The sequence below is a fragment of the Aquarana catesbeiana genome, linkage group LG02, assembly GCF_042186555.1.
Source record: "Aquarana catesbeiana isolate 2022-GZ linkage group LG02, ASM4218655v1, whole genome shotgun sequence".
NCBI lineage: Eukaryota > Metazoa > Chordata > Amphibia > Anura > Ranidae > Aquarana > Aquarana catesbeiana.
In genome coordinates, this window is record NC_133325.1 from 641,827,965 (window position 1) to 641,843,034 (window position 15,070).

At 39.5% G+C, this 15,070-nt stretch overlaps 1 protein-coding gene across 1 annotated transcript in view; it reads left to right on the top strand.

The window, feature by feature from the left end:
* The window catches only part of PPEF1 (protein phosphatase with EF-hand domain 1), a 91,897-nt gene that overhangs the window by 26,689 nt on the left and 50,138 nt on the right, over window positions 1–15,070 (top strand). The window contains exons 6-11 of the mRNA XM_073614255.1: window positions 335–495; window positions 2,193–2,307; window positions 3,587–3,633; window positions 4,545–4,711; window positions 7,138–7,174; window positions 14,048–14,197. Of these exons, the coding sequence (XP_073470356.1) occupies window positions 335–495; window positions 2,193–2,307; window positions 3,587–3,633; window positions 4,545–4,711; window positions 7,138–7,174; window positions 14,048–14,197 (677 nt within the window). The remainder of the gene's footprint in view (window positions 1–334; window positions 496–2,192; window positions 2,308–3,586; window positions 3,634–4,544; window positions 4,712–7,137; window positions 7,175–14,047; window positions 14,198–15,070) is intronic.

The following is a 15,070-nucleotide window of genomic DNA, read 5'->3' on the forward strand; positions in this document are numbered from 1 at the left end:
GGGAATAGGTAAGTATAAGCATTTGTTTTTTCACAATATAACACATGAGCCCTCTAAATATTATTTGTATGCCAAACACACAAGTATATGCTTATTATTTGTGTAGAATATAGTCTGTAAAAGCAGCAATGAAATGTCCCTGTATTCTGATTAGATTATACTGAAATCAGATTGGTTGACAGAAGTTGTTGCACCTTGTATATAATTAGTTGTTTATGCAATAAACCCAACAATGTCCTTTCATGTAGCTAATGTGGTCCAACTGTAATGTCTTATGATTGATGAAGCTGAATATGCCATGATCCAGTACTTTTTCAGCTATCATATTTTGCAGACTTGATTTCTGATATATTCAAGTGCTCAAAAGAAGTCCAAGAGAACCTTATGGTTTATGACATGATAGAAGTTCCTGACTCATACGATGGACCAAGGCTGTCATTCCCACTAACTGTGTCTGACACCAACAACCTGCTTCATGCTTTCAAGCAAGAGAAGGCAAGATTTCACTTACCTATAGTCTCAGTACTGAAAGAAGAATTCTGCTTGCTTATATTACTTTGCTTTTTTGAATAAAACCATATTTTTAAAACTGACTATAGCAAAGAAATATCCCTAGCAGATGATCAATGTATAAATAGTAATAAAGACGCACATACTGATACATAAGGGAGCTAGACTAGCCCCAAGCAACTTATATTCTCTCATGTGTGACTAACACAGCCAAAAAAAAAAAAAAAAGGAGTTGTCAATTCATCAATTTCTATTAAGCAAAGAAAATCTACATAGACGAGTACTTTATTGCAAGTTCATCAAGAAAACTAGACCTATGCAAGGGTACCTTATTGGGTGCCTGCTCCCGCCAAGCTGACTCTGGACCCACCCCACTTCTTTGTGGATGGGATAGTCACCTTCCTGTGGTTTGGAGATTCTCTGCCACTTCTCCTGGCCTGAAGCCTGCCCACATACATATTCCTGGCCAGAGGCCTGTTACTCAGGCAACTGTCAACACCTAGGCAGTAGGCATTCAGATCTGCTGGTTACTAAAGTTGACCTAACTAAACCTTTTTGAAAAATAAATGAAAATAAGATGTTGTATACATTTACCAACATTCTTAACCATCAACGTATGAAATGATTGTTTTAGAAAATTATTTGAATGCAGATATGTTCATACTCGTGTTATTTCAGGTGACAAAAATATCCAATGAGACATCTTAAAATATTGTCACTACTTCTTGAAATTATGTACCCAGTACCATGGAATGTATTCAGATGGCTTGCATACCCACAAGATTATTTGGCCACAACAGTCTATGCTGGCAGTACAGAGCAACTGTTGAAAGCTTAGACCTCACTAATATTGCATACCTTGTAGACCTCTTCATATTTGCACAGACAGCTCCAGCACTAAGCATAGCCAGTTCTTAATTTTACCTGTTTTCCTTAGCTGAGAACCTAGAAAATCATTATACAGAAAAATTCATGTTATTAAACTTTGACGTATAGTTATATAGAATGGGGTTGATTAACTAAGGGCAAATAGGTAGTTTAATTTGCACAGAAAGTTGCATTTTTCAAGGGAATTTGCCCCAGAGGTTAATGAATGAGGTGAAGTTCTGCTAGCTTCCATCACCCAATCACATACAAGCATTATTTTCCTTGCATTTGATTGGGTAATCTTTGCAAAATAAAATTGTACCACCTTCACTAAGGTCTTGGGAATATTGCCTTGAAAAGAGCAATTACCCTAGCAAAGCGAATAGACTTTTTGCCTTTAGCAAATCAACCCCAAAATGTCAGGGCAAAAAACTGCTGTTAGTGTAATGTTCCTGTAGCTGAAGGAACCCCCAAAAACCTGAGGTTCCAGCTGAATCCTAAGCTGTTCTGATGGACAAAGCTCAGACACTCTAGGTAGGGATGGAGCTTGCTGCTACCTCCCAACCTTGAACATTCCTATAGGCCCATCACTATGATTGATTGCCTCACTGGCTCACACGAGTGTGAAGGAAGGGGGTGAATCAGGATCAGGAAGTTGGGGTCAAGTGTATAGTTGTAATAGTAGACTTTTGAAGGCTGCTGAATGAATCTAGGTGCCTGCACTTTATACCTGCTGCAGTCTTTTCCCCATGACAGATTCTCTTTAGCAGTATTCTGCTTTCTGAACTGATGTTTCATCTCCTTGAATGTTTCAGCAACTTCATGCACGGTATGTCCTTCAGCTTTTACATGAGACCAGAAAATTCCTGAAACAAATGCCAAATATTGTCCATTTAACAACATCATTTTCCAAGCAAATAACAATATGCGGTGAGTATTGCCTTCAGTAAGATCAACCATGCCAATCATACCACATCATGTGACCTCAGCTGGTCATTCATCATTGCTATTAGGCACATTGTTGGTCACCTGGGTTGTGATCTAGGCATATTGCCAATTGATGATTAAGTTTTATTTAAAACAGAGAGCTTTATTAAACATTCTTTGATATTTGTTTTAATACTTACCAATAACGCATTTTAAATTATGCATGATTTTAATTTAATAATCATTAAATATTTTTGAAAAAATTTAAGATTTCATTTCTTTCTTTTTTATTTTATATGAAAAATCACTAGCTGGAATGCATTACCTTTATAAAGAAGACACCCTTCTTTTTCTGCTGTTATTTTTCATTGAACAAGCACACTTCAATAGTCCATCGCCACTATCAAAATGTTTCTTTGGATCATATGAATAATGGCAGCAGCCAGTACAGAGCAAAATACAGGTTTTACTGCCAGTATTTCATGCTGAAGCCACCTATTATGCAATGCAACATTTTTTGGTGAAATCATTTTATAATATTTAGTGCTGGCTTGCAAATGAAATGCTGCAAGGCCCCATAAGGTCACTTTGCTGAAAATAATACTTTTTACAATGCAAAATAAAAACAGACATTTTATCCACAACAGCTGTAAAAGCCATGAGATATTGGATGTAATACAAATTTTAAAGGAGATCTAAACCCAAGAACAAAAATGTTACATATTACAACTTACCACTGTTTAAATGTAGTGCCTACATTAGTTTTCTTCTTTTTTTTTTTTGGCCTTCAGTGTTTTAACCTTTTATATTGAATAAATTCTGCTATACCATTGGTGGCTCAGCGCCTCTTTCCCTTCCTTTCTTTTTTTTTTTTTTTTTTTTTTTTTTAGACAATATTTTCTGCGAGTACAGAAAAATATTTGTTGATCCTGGAAGGTGCTGTGTATTTACCTGAAATTCTGTATCAAACTATTATCAGTATTCTCAGCTATCTTCTGTTAGCTAGGACAAATCTCTTCTCTATGTGATGAAGAGTAGAGGTTGAAGGAGTTTGTTGTCCAAATCAAAAAAGCAAGCTGACAATGGCTCATCCACAGATAAAGTGCAGCAAGTGAGCATTGGCATCCTAATACAGAAAGTATTTCTGGCTGGATTACTATAAAAAAAATAATTAAAAAAAAGAAAAGAAAACTAGTTAAGTAAATCAGCACATCTAAGGACTGGTAAGCTACAATGTATTACACATTTCTCTATGATATCTTCAATTGATTTTCCTTTTTAGGTGACCTTCATGGAAAATTGGATGATCTGCTATTAATATTCTATAAGGTAATTACATTTTTACACTCGTTGCACCAATATGCCTTAATGAAAACATATGAATATTTTACAAACATATAAAAAGTATATATATCTACAGTGTGTATATATATATATATATATATATATATATATATATATATATATATATATATATATATATATATGTAAGAAATGTAAGCACTAATATAAAACAGAAACAAAATACATCTTTTTCACTTTTTATGCATTTTTCTCTTGATATGGTTTTTTAACTCCACTTCAATAGTTTTTCTCCTTGTAGACCTTTTAACAAACTGTAAGAATTATTCCTAGTCAGAGAATTGCAAAATATTACAGAGGGTCCGATCATTAGCCAGTTGTGCAGATCAATGATGGAGTGTTCTGGCGGGGGGCCGCTCAGCAGGGGAGATTGCTATACTAACTTTGCATAGTTAATACAGCGGCTCCCACCCCAGCTTACATAGGCCACAGACGGTGAAAATTTCTTTCCTACAGCCACAGGTTGCAGGAAAGAAATTTACACGATTCCCCCATCAACACAGACAGTGCTGATAGGGGAATTCCTCCTACCAAGCAATTGTCTGCTCCCGACAGGGTGCGGGTGAAAGTCAGCCCTGCTGGGAGAAGACAGTGATTATTGCTAGGGGCTATAGCAGCCACTATGGATAATCACAAGTGAATCCAGCAGGCTGGTTGTAGCCAAGTTGATCGATCAACTTAGTACGTTCAGCCTGCCCACACAGTTTGAATCTTGACTGGTTCCTGCTGAACAGGCTGAGATTAGAACTATCTATGACCGGCCTAATTCTCTGGACTGATATATTATATTTGTTATACATATACACTGCAACATCTTTGTATGTTAAATATTTAAAATATTTTGTTGCTGTCATGTCACCTGTAATTGTGTTCTGCAGAACGGTCTCCCCTCATCAGAGAACACATATCTTTTTAATGGAGACTTTGTAGACAGAGGGAAGAATTCCATAGAAATACTAATAATCCTCTTTGCGTTCCTTCTGGTCTATCCAAATAATTTACACTTGAATAGAGGTAACCATGAGGACCCCATCATGAACCTCAGGTAATGTAGAACTCACTTTTAGTGTTGGTTTACACTGGTGTGATTTCAGATGCAACTTGATTTGCACAGAACTGCATGACAAGAGAAATCACATTATTTTTAATGATGCCCTTTCACATCAATGCAAATCTGTGTGGTACAATTTTGGAAAAGGTTCCTGTGCTATTGTGGTGTGATTTGGCTCCATAAAATATGCTAACCATATCCACAGTCGCATACAACTGCAAAAGCTGGTGAGCATATGCATTCCTGGTGTAGGGGTACTCCTGAAAGTGTTTGAAAGTACCGGGTGCCTAATTTTCTGCATTGGCTGGCTTATGTTGAGGCCCTTCTGTAGGTGGTGCACTGTCCCTTTAAGCATGTGGGTGATGAGTGGCAGACAATAAGAGCAGACTTTATTGCACTTATTGTGTTTGGCAAGAGTTTAGGATGTGTAGTTCAGCTCACCACTCCTGGCAGGCAGAAGGTCTGGTCCCAGGCACTTGACGGTTAACTGTCTCAAAAGTCTCAGTCCCCACAAATGGTCCATCTCTGGTTCTCCCTGACTGCAGACTTTCTCAGAAATGGGCCCCTCTGGTTTTTGGTTCCAGGCATGAGAAATTTTGGTGTCTCCTCCTTTGGCCCCTGTGTAGACGCCCTAGCAATGGGCCTGCACTGCTCCAGGCCCTTGCACATGGGAGGCTTGAAGTGGCTCAATCTCTAGGCTCTGATCCTCACAGAGTGCAGCAACTCTCTCTCTCTGTAAAACTACACAGATGTAGGGCACAGACCCGACAGTAGGTCTGCACCTTTCACTTTCTTTTCTCATTGATTGTACAGCCTCCATAGGGAACCACAAGTCCCAGTGTCCAGGAAACACCATCCAACCATCCACCTCTTTAATTGCCACTGATTGGCTCTGACTTCTGTGCACTCTGATTTGCTTTTCACAGAAAATAAAAAATAAGCAGGGATTTTACACAGAACCCAACACGATTTTGCTTTTAGTTAAAGATTTGGAACTATTTTACCTCAAGATTTTTGATTTAATTTTTGCGTAGACTAAAACTGGCCATACACAGATTTTCGTTCTGTTTGTTTGGAAATTCCAAAAATTCTTTTGTCAGGAGTTCTTCCTTGCTATCCTTGAGGTTTATTTACTAAAGGTAAATAGGCTATTTAAGTTGCAAGGGAATTAATTTTCTCAGAACTTAGTGAATGCAGTAAAATTTTACTTTGCAAAGAAAACCCAATGAAGTGCACGGAAAGTAAAAATACAACATTAAAAACAAAAAATGAAGTGTGGTGCTGCGCTAATCCAGCCACAAAATTAATATTACAAAATAAAACAATAAAAATACAGTGTAAAGTGACGGTGATAATGGTGTATAAACTAGTCAAAGAGCATAGAATAATAAAAATAAACCATAAACATAAAGTGACAGTGCTAGTAGTATCACACTACCAAATAAATGACAACTAGTGGCTATACCAAAGGGTAAATCAAGACAAATGTGATCAGAACATGTGAAAAGTAAATACGGTGTGTATAAAAGCAACTTGCAGACAGAATCAGTGATAGTCGCACCAAGGGATGAACTTAATCAAAAATATATCTATTAGATACAAACAGTGCAGACATTTACAAAAAAATAACTTAAATAAAGTGAAAAATGTACAATGTGAATAATATCATATTGTGCGTATCATGCACACAGCAAGCAAACATAGAGCAAAGTGATGTGTGCAAAAAACGATCCTTGTGACTAAAAGTTTATAATGTCCAAATAAAGTGATTACTTTGCTCTATTTGGTAGTGTGCTACTACTAGCACTGTCACTTTATGTTTATGGTTTATTTTTATTATTCTATGCTCTTTGACTAGTTTATACACCATTAGCACCGTCACTTTACACTGTATTTTTATTGTTTTATTTTGTAATATTAATTTGGTGGCTGGATTAGCGCAGCACCACGCTTCATTTTTTGTTTTCACTGACTAGTAGGGGCAGGGTGTACCCTATTCGGTGCAGGCAGCTTTTCCACTAGCCTCATTATAACACACATGATAGCGCAGGAATAACCATACATTTCTGCAAAAATACAACATTATTGGTTACACATGATTAGATGATGAAGGTCAGTTGAGCTAAAAAAAAACCCCTACAAAGTGCAACTGCCCTTGCAAGTGAACAGACTCATTGCATTCAGTAGAAAAATTTTCAATCCCGTTCCTTTGAACTTTCCCATCACTACGGTGGAAAACGATCAATGATTTGACCCCACTAACCAACAAATGTTCCAAATTGAAAACGTTTAAAGCTAAGTTCTAACGGCCAGTTTGAGGAACCATAAAGCCATATTTTCTTATAAACCACAAGTAGTGTGTCTTGGCAATATGCTGTGCATATAATCTAATTTACTGTGGCTATTTAAATCTAATGCAGATATGGATTTACAAAAGAAGTGATGCAAAAGTACAAGGTAAGTGTATGTTAAAACAATGTTGTGTTTTATATATATAATATACTGTACACCATATTACCAGAAGTATTGGGACGCCTGCCTTTACAGACAGCCAGCCTGTGCAGGCAAGTAAAGTTCCTTTGCTTTTTGCACTGGTCCAAATCATTTGGTGGAGGGGGGGGGGGGGTTATGGTGTGGGGATGTTTTTCAGGGGTTGGGCTTGGCCCCTTAGTTCCAGTGAAGGGAACTTTTGAGGTGTCAGCATACCAAGACATTTTGGACAATTTCATGCTCCCAACTTTGTGGGAACAGTTTGGGGATGGGCCCTTTTTGTTCCAACATGACTGCGTACCAGTGCACAAACAAGGTCCATAAAGACAAGGAATAAGTGGGTTTGGGGTGAAGGAACTTGACTGGCCTGCACAGAGTCGCAGTGGAGACTGAGAGCCAGGCCTTCTCATCCACATCAGTGCCTGACCCCACAAATGCGCTTCTAGAAGAATGGTCAAACATTCCCATAGACACACTCCTAAACCTTGTGGGAAGCCTTCCCAGAAGAGTTGAAACTGTTATAACTGCAAAGGGTGTGCCAACTCAATATTGAACCCTACAGACTAAGATGCCTTTAAAGTTCATGTGCGTGTAAAGGCAGGTGCCCTAATACTCTTGGTAATATAGTGTATATGTGAGTGGGTGCAGCGTGGTGTAGTGGCAATAGCACGCACAGTCCAGGTGTAAATTATAGAACTTGTATTGAATTAAAGGCAAACAGTTCACAAAATCCCAGTGGGAGAAGGCCCAGCCGGGAACACTCATGGTTACCAACAGTATGTAGTGGAGCAGACTTCATCCGAACTGACAGCATCTGTCTGAAGGGGCGGAATTTGGCATGGCCATTCCTAGCCCAAATGGGAAGGTGTCCAAGGAGAATGTGGACCCCTAAGTTTTCCCTACTCGACTGGAACCTTTCCCAGCCGTTAGTACTGTTCCTGACAGACCGGTGACCTGTCCTTACACTACCTACATGTGAATGAGTGCCAAACTCAGGGGCCAGGGTCCTAAATAGACTCTACCACACCTAAAATGGCCACTAGAGTCACACTGACGACCAGTATCTAATCGAATTGGTGCCCCAGTGACTGAGGAAACCATAGAGGAACCATGTTCCCCATGACTTCCTCTGCCTCTGCATTGCTGCTGTGGTTGAGCGCCACCTGTAGTGGAGACAATGAATTGCACATATATATATATATATATATATATATATATATATATATATATATATATATACACACACATGCACACACAGTTGTGCTCATAAGTTTACATACCCTGGCACAATTTATGATTTCTTGCCCTTTTTTCAGAGAATGTGAATGATAACACAAAAACTTTTCTTTCATTCATGGTTAGTGTTTGGCTGAAGCCATTTATTATCAATTAATTTTGTTTACTCTTTTTAAAGCATAATGGCAACAGAAACTACCCAAATTACCCTAAACAAAAGTTTACATACCTCAGTTCTTATTACCGTGTATTGCCCCCTTTAACATCAATGACAGCTTGAAGTCTTTTGTGGTATTTGTGGATGAGGCTCTTTATCTTCTTAGATGGCAAAGCTGCCCATTCCGATTGGCAAAAAGCCTCCAGTTCCTGTAAATTCTTGGGCTGTCTTGCATGAACTGCACGTTTGAGATCTCCCAAGAGTGGCTCAATGATATTGAGGTCAGAAGACTGAGATGGCCATTACAGAACCTTCAATTTATTCTGCTGAAGCCAATGACAGGTCAACTTGGCCTTGTGTTTTGGATCATTGTCATGTTGGAATGTCCAAGTACGTCCCATGCGCAGCTTCCTGGCTGATGAATGGAAATATTCCTCCAGTATTTTTTTATTACATACTGCATTCATCTTGCCAACAATTTTGACCAAATTTCCTGTGCCTTTGTACAAAACATCAGCGATCCACCTCAGTGTTTCACAGTAGGAATGGTGTACCTTTCATCATAGGCCTTGATGACTCCTCTCCAAATGTAGTGTTTATGGTTGTGGCCAAAAAGCAAAATTTTGGTCTCATCACTCCAAATGACTTTCTGCCAGAGGGTTTGAGGCTTGTCTCTATGCTGTTTAGCATATTGTAAGCGGGATACTTTGTGGTACTTGCGTAATAATGGCTTTCTTCTGGCGACGCGACCATGCTGCCCATCTTTCTTGGTGCCTCCTTATTGTGCATCTTGAATACCACGTTTTCAGAGAGTGCTGTATTTCATCTGAAGTTATTTGTGGGTTTTTCTTTGCATCCCAAACAATTTTCCTGACAGTTGAAATTTTAGTTGCTCTACCTGACCGTGGTTTAGTTTCAACAGAACCCCTCATTTTCCACTTCTTGATTAGAGTTTGAACACTGCTGATCGGTATTCTCAATTCCTTGGATATATTTTTATATCCCCTTCCTGTTTTATACAGTTCAAATACCTTTTCTCACAGATACTTTGCCAATTCTTTTGCTTTCCCCATGACTCAGATTCCAGAAACGACAGTGCAGCACCAGATGAAAGATGCAAGGGTCTGTCAGGAGTCCAGAAACTCATTGACCTTTTATACACACACACTAACTACAAGCAAACAGATCACAGGTGAGGATGGTTACCTTTAATAGCCATTCAAACCCCTTTGTGTCAACTTGTGTGAATGTTATCAGGACAAAATCACCAGGGTATGTAAACTTTTGATCAGGGTCATTTGGGTAGTTTCTGTTGTCATTATGATTTAAAAAGAGTAAACACAGTTGATTAATAATAAATGGCTTCAGCCAAACACTAACCATGTGTGAAAGAAACGTTTTTGTGTTATCATTCATATTATATGCACATGAACTTTAATGGCATCCCAGTTTTAGTCCGTGGGGTTCAATATTGAGTTGGTCCACCCTTTGCAGCTATAACAGCTTCAACTCTTCTGGGAAGGCTGTCCACAAGGTCTAGGAGTCTGTCCATGGGAATGTTTGACCATTCTCCCAGAAGCACATTTGTGAGGTCAGGCACTGATGTGAACAAGAAGGCGTGGCTCGCAGTCTCCACTCTAGATCATTCCAAAGGTGTTCTATCGGGTTAAGGTCAGGACTTTGTGTAGGCCAGTCAAGTTCCTCTACCCCAAACTCGCTCATTCATGTCTTTATGGACTTTGCTTTATGCACTGGTGCGCAGTCCTATTGGAACAGGAAGGGGCCATCCCCAAACTATTCCCACACAGTTGGGAGCATGAACTTGTCCAAAATGTCTTGGTGTGCTGACATCTTAGGAGTTCCCTTCACTGGAACTAAGGGGCCAAGCCCAACTCCTGAAAAACAGCCCCACACAATAACCCTCCAACAAATTATTTTTGACCAGTGCACAAAGCAAGGTCCATAAAGACATGGATGAGCAAGTTTGTGGTGGAGGAACTTGACTTTCCTGCACAGAGTCCTGACCTCAACCTGATAGAACACCTTTGGGATGAATTAGAGCGGAGACTGCAAGCCAGGCCTTCTCATCAACATCAGTGCCTGATCTCACAAATGAGCTTCTGGAAGAATGGTCAAACATTCCCATAGACACACTCCTAAACCTTGTGGACATCCTTCCCAGAAGAGTTAAAGCTGTTATAGCTACAAAGGGTGGGCAACTCAATATTGAACCCTACAGACTAAGACTGGGATGCCATTAAAGTCCTTGTACATGTAAAGGTAGGCGTCCCAATACTTTTGATATATATATATATATATATATATATATATATATATATATATATATATATATATATATATATATATACACACACACACACACACACACACATACAGTATCTCACAAAAGTGAGTACGCTCCTCACATTTTTGTAAATATTTTGTAGCCAACAGTTTAGACATTAATGGCTATGTGTTGAGTTACTTTGAGGGGACAGCAAATTTACACTGTTATACAAGTTGTACACTCACTACTTTACATTGTAGCAAAGTGTCATTTCTTTAGTGTTGTCACATGAAAATATATAATAAAATATTTACAAAAATGTGAGGGGTGTACTCACTTTTGTGAGATACTGTAGATATATACAGGGCGGACGGAAAGTATTCAGACCCCCTTAAATTTTTCACTCTTTGTTATATTGCAGCCATTTGCTAAAATCATTTAAGTTCATTTTTTTCCTCATTAATGTACACACAGCACCCCATATTGACAGAAAAACACAGAATTGTTGACACTTTTGCAGATTTATTAAAAAAGAAAAACTGAAATATCACATGGTCCTAAGTATTCAGACCCTTTGCTCAGTATTTAGTAGAAGCACCCTTTTGATCTAATACAGCCATGAGTCTTTTTGGGAAAGATGCAACAAGTTTTTCACACCTGGATTTGGGGATCCTCTGCCATTCCTCCTTGCAGATCCTCTCCAGTTCTGTCAGGTTGGATGGTAAACGTTGGTGGACAGCCATTATAGTTATTGCCCTGCTTAGCTTAGTATCGTCCGCAAATACAGAGATTGAACTGGTTACCCCATCCTCCAGGTCGTTTATGAACAATTTAAACAGGATTGGTCCCAGCACAGAACCCTGGGGGACCCCACTACCCACCCCTGACCATTCCGAGTACTCCCCATTTATCACCACCCTCTGAACTTGCCCTTGTAGCCAGTTTTCAAACCATGTACTCACCCTCCCATGCCAACAGACTTTATTTTGTACAGTAAACATTTATGGGGAACTGTGTCAAATGCTTTTGCAAAATCCAGATACACCACGTCTACGGGCCTTCCTTTATCTAGATGGCAACTCACCTCCTCATAGAAAGTTAATAGATTGGTTTGGCAAGAACGATTCTTCATGAATCCATGCTGATTACTGCTAATGATACCGTTCTCATTACTAAAATCTTGTATATAGTCCCTTATCATCCCCTCCAAGAGTTTACATACTAATGATGTTAGGCTAACTGGTCTGTAATTCCCAGGGATGTATTTTGAGCCCTTTTTAAATATTGGTGCTACATTGGCTTTTCTCCAATCAGCTGGTACCATTCCAGTCAGTAGACTGTCAGTAAAAATTAGGAACAATGGTCTGGTAATTACTTGACTGAGTTCCCTAAGTACCCTCAGGATGCAAGCCATCTGGTCCCGGTGATTTATTAATGTTAAGTTTCCCAAGTCTAATTTTAATTCTGTCCTCTGTTAACCATGGAGGTGCTTCCTGTGATGTGTCATGAGGATAAACACTGCAGTTTTGGTTACTGAAGCCCCTCGATTCCCTCGTGAAGACTGAGAAGAAGAATAAATTCAATACCTTTGCCATATCCCCATCCTTTGTAACCAGATGTCCTTCCTCATTCTTTATGGGGCCAATATGGTCTGTCCTCCCTTTTTTACTGTTTACATACTTAAATAATTTCTTGGGATTTTTTTTGCTCTCCTCCGCTATGTGTCGTTCATGTTCTATCTTAGCCGTCCTTATTGCACCCCTTACATTTCTTGTTGCATTCTTTATAAAGTCTGACTGCTGATGATGATCCTTCAACCTTGTATTTTTTGAAGGCCTTCTCCTTTGCTTTTATATGCATTTTTACATTGGAGTTAAGCTATCCAGGACTTTTGTTCACTCTTTTAAATTTATTACCCAATGGGATGCATTGGCCCTTATTTAATATGCTCTTAAAGCAAACCCATCTCTCCGCCGTGTTCATTGTTCCTAAGATTTTTTCCCAATTTATGCCTTCTAGCAAGGTTTGTAGTTTAGGGAAGTTGGCTCTTTTGAAATTCAGTGTCTTTGTATTCCCCTTATGTTTCTTATTTGTGTGATTTATACTGAAGCCAATTGACCTGTGATCGCTGTTACCTAAATTGCCCCGTATTTCCACATCCGTGATCAGGTCTGTATTGTTGGTAATCAGTAGATCCAGTAATGCTTTATTTCTAGTTGGTGCGTCTACCATCTGACCCTTAAAATTGTCCTGCAAGACATTTAGGAACTGGTGAGCTTTAGATGAATGCGCGGTTCCCTCCGCCCAGTCTATGTCTGGATAATTAAAATCCCCCATTATAACACTTCCCATCCTTGCTGCTAATCCAAATTTTGATAGGAAATCTGTCTCCCCCTCCTCCCTCAGGTTAGGCAGCCTATAGCATACTCCCAGTATTATTTTCCCCTTAGCTTCATCCCTTTGGAGCTCTACCCATAAGGATTCCACCTCCTCCCTAGCTCTCTTAATGATGTCATTTCTCAAATTCACTTGTACATTATTCTTGATATATAGGCATACCCCCTTTTTTTTACCCTCTCTATTCTTGCGATAAAGGGAATACCCTTGAATGGTTGCCAGCCAATCATGAGAGCTGTTGAACCAGGTCTCTGAAATTCCCACAAAATCCAAATCCTCCTCGTACAACAGTATCTCTAATTCACCCATCTTGTCTGCCAGGCTCCTGGCATTGGTGAACATGCCACGTAGTTTAGACCGGTCGCATATTATCCTCTTATTGGGTGTTATAGCAAATAGCAACAACAAATCTATGGGGCCTATTTCTGATTGCTAATATAAAAACTATGGGGCCTATTTCTGATTGCTAATATAAAAACTATGGGGTGGAAGTTACATGCACTTAACAGTCTCCTATTAAGTGTGACGAGCCGTGTCAATGCTTTTATTACAGAGAACTTAGATTCAGGTATATTGTGTTGAATTTCTGAATTTAGCACAGTTGCCGTGTTTGTTTCGGTTTGCTAACTCGTTTCATTGGTTGCATGGCATTGCAGCTTGATATGTTTTATCTCAGAACAGGTGCAGGTTCACACTGTTGCATACAATTGTTATGAAAAAAAAACCTTCACATACTAAGATATAAGAACTGTTTACTTTGCAGATTCATACACAGAAACTTCTGGTTCTTCTGGAAGACATCTATAGTCAGCTGCCCCTCGCCACCATTATAGATAGCAAGATTCTTATTTTGCATGGAGGAATATCAGACACGACTGACCTGGATTTGCTGACCTCTCTTGAAAGAACTAAGGTGAGATAACCAAATCAAACGGCCTATTAACCACTTGCTTACTGGGCACTTAAACCTCCCTCCTGTCCAGACCAATTTTCAGCTTTCAGCGCTGATGCACTTTGAATGACAATTGCGCGGTCATACAACACTGTACCCAAATTACATTTTTATCATTTTTTTCCCCACAAATAGAGCTATCTTTTAGTGATATTTGATCATCTCTGCTGGTTTTTATGTTTTGTTAAAAAAATTTAAAAAGACCGAATTTAAAAAAAAAGTTTTATATTTTTGTATATTTTGTTATAAAATTTTGCAAACAGGTAATTTTTCTCCTTCATTGATATACGCTGATGAGGCACCAATAGGTGGCAGTGATGGGCACTGATGGGTGGCAGTGATGGGCACTGATGGGTGGCAATAATGGGCACTGATCAGCACTGGTTGGTTACACTGATAGGCAGCACTGCTAGGTGGCACTGATTGGCACCACTGGTGGGCATCGATAGGTGGCACTTGTGGGCATTGATAGGTGGCACTCATGGGCATTGATAGGTGGCACTGGTGGGCACTGTGGGCAATGGCAGGTGGCACTGGCAGGGGGTACAGATGAGGCAGAATTGCCTCTTCCTCTTCGGGACAGATGTCCCTTGCACATAAGCCGGCGATCGGCTTTTTTTCCTCCTCACGCTGTCAGCGCGAGGAGGAAAAAAAAAAAGATTACCGAGCTTTTGTTTACATCATATGATCAGCTGTCATTGATTGACAGCTGATCACGTGGTAAGGGGCTCGGCCCCTTACTCGGATCTGTAATCACCCGAGTCTCAGTGACTCGGTGATCACAGGGGACGCCACGCGCGTCCTGCAGGGGGCGCGTGCAAAGGGGAGGCCATC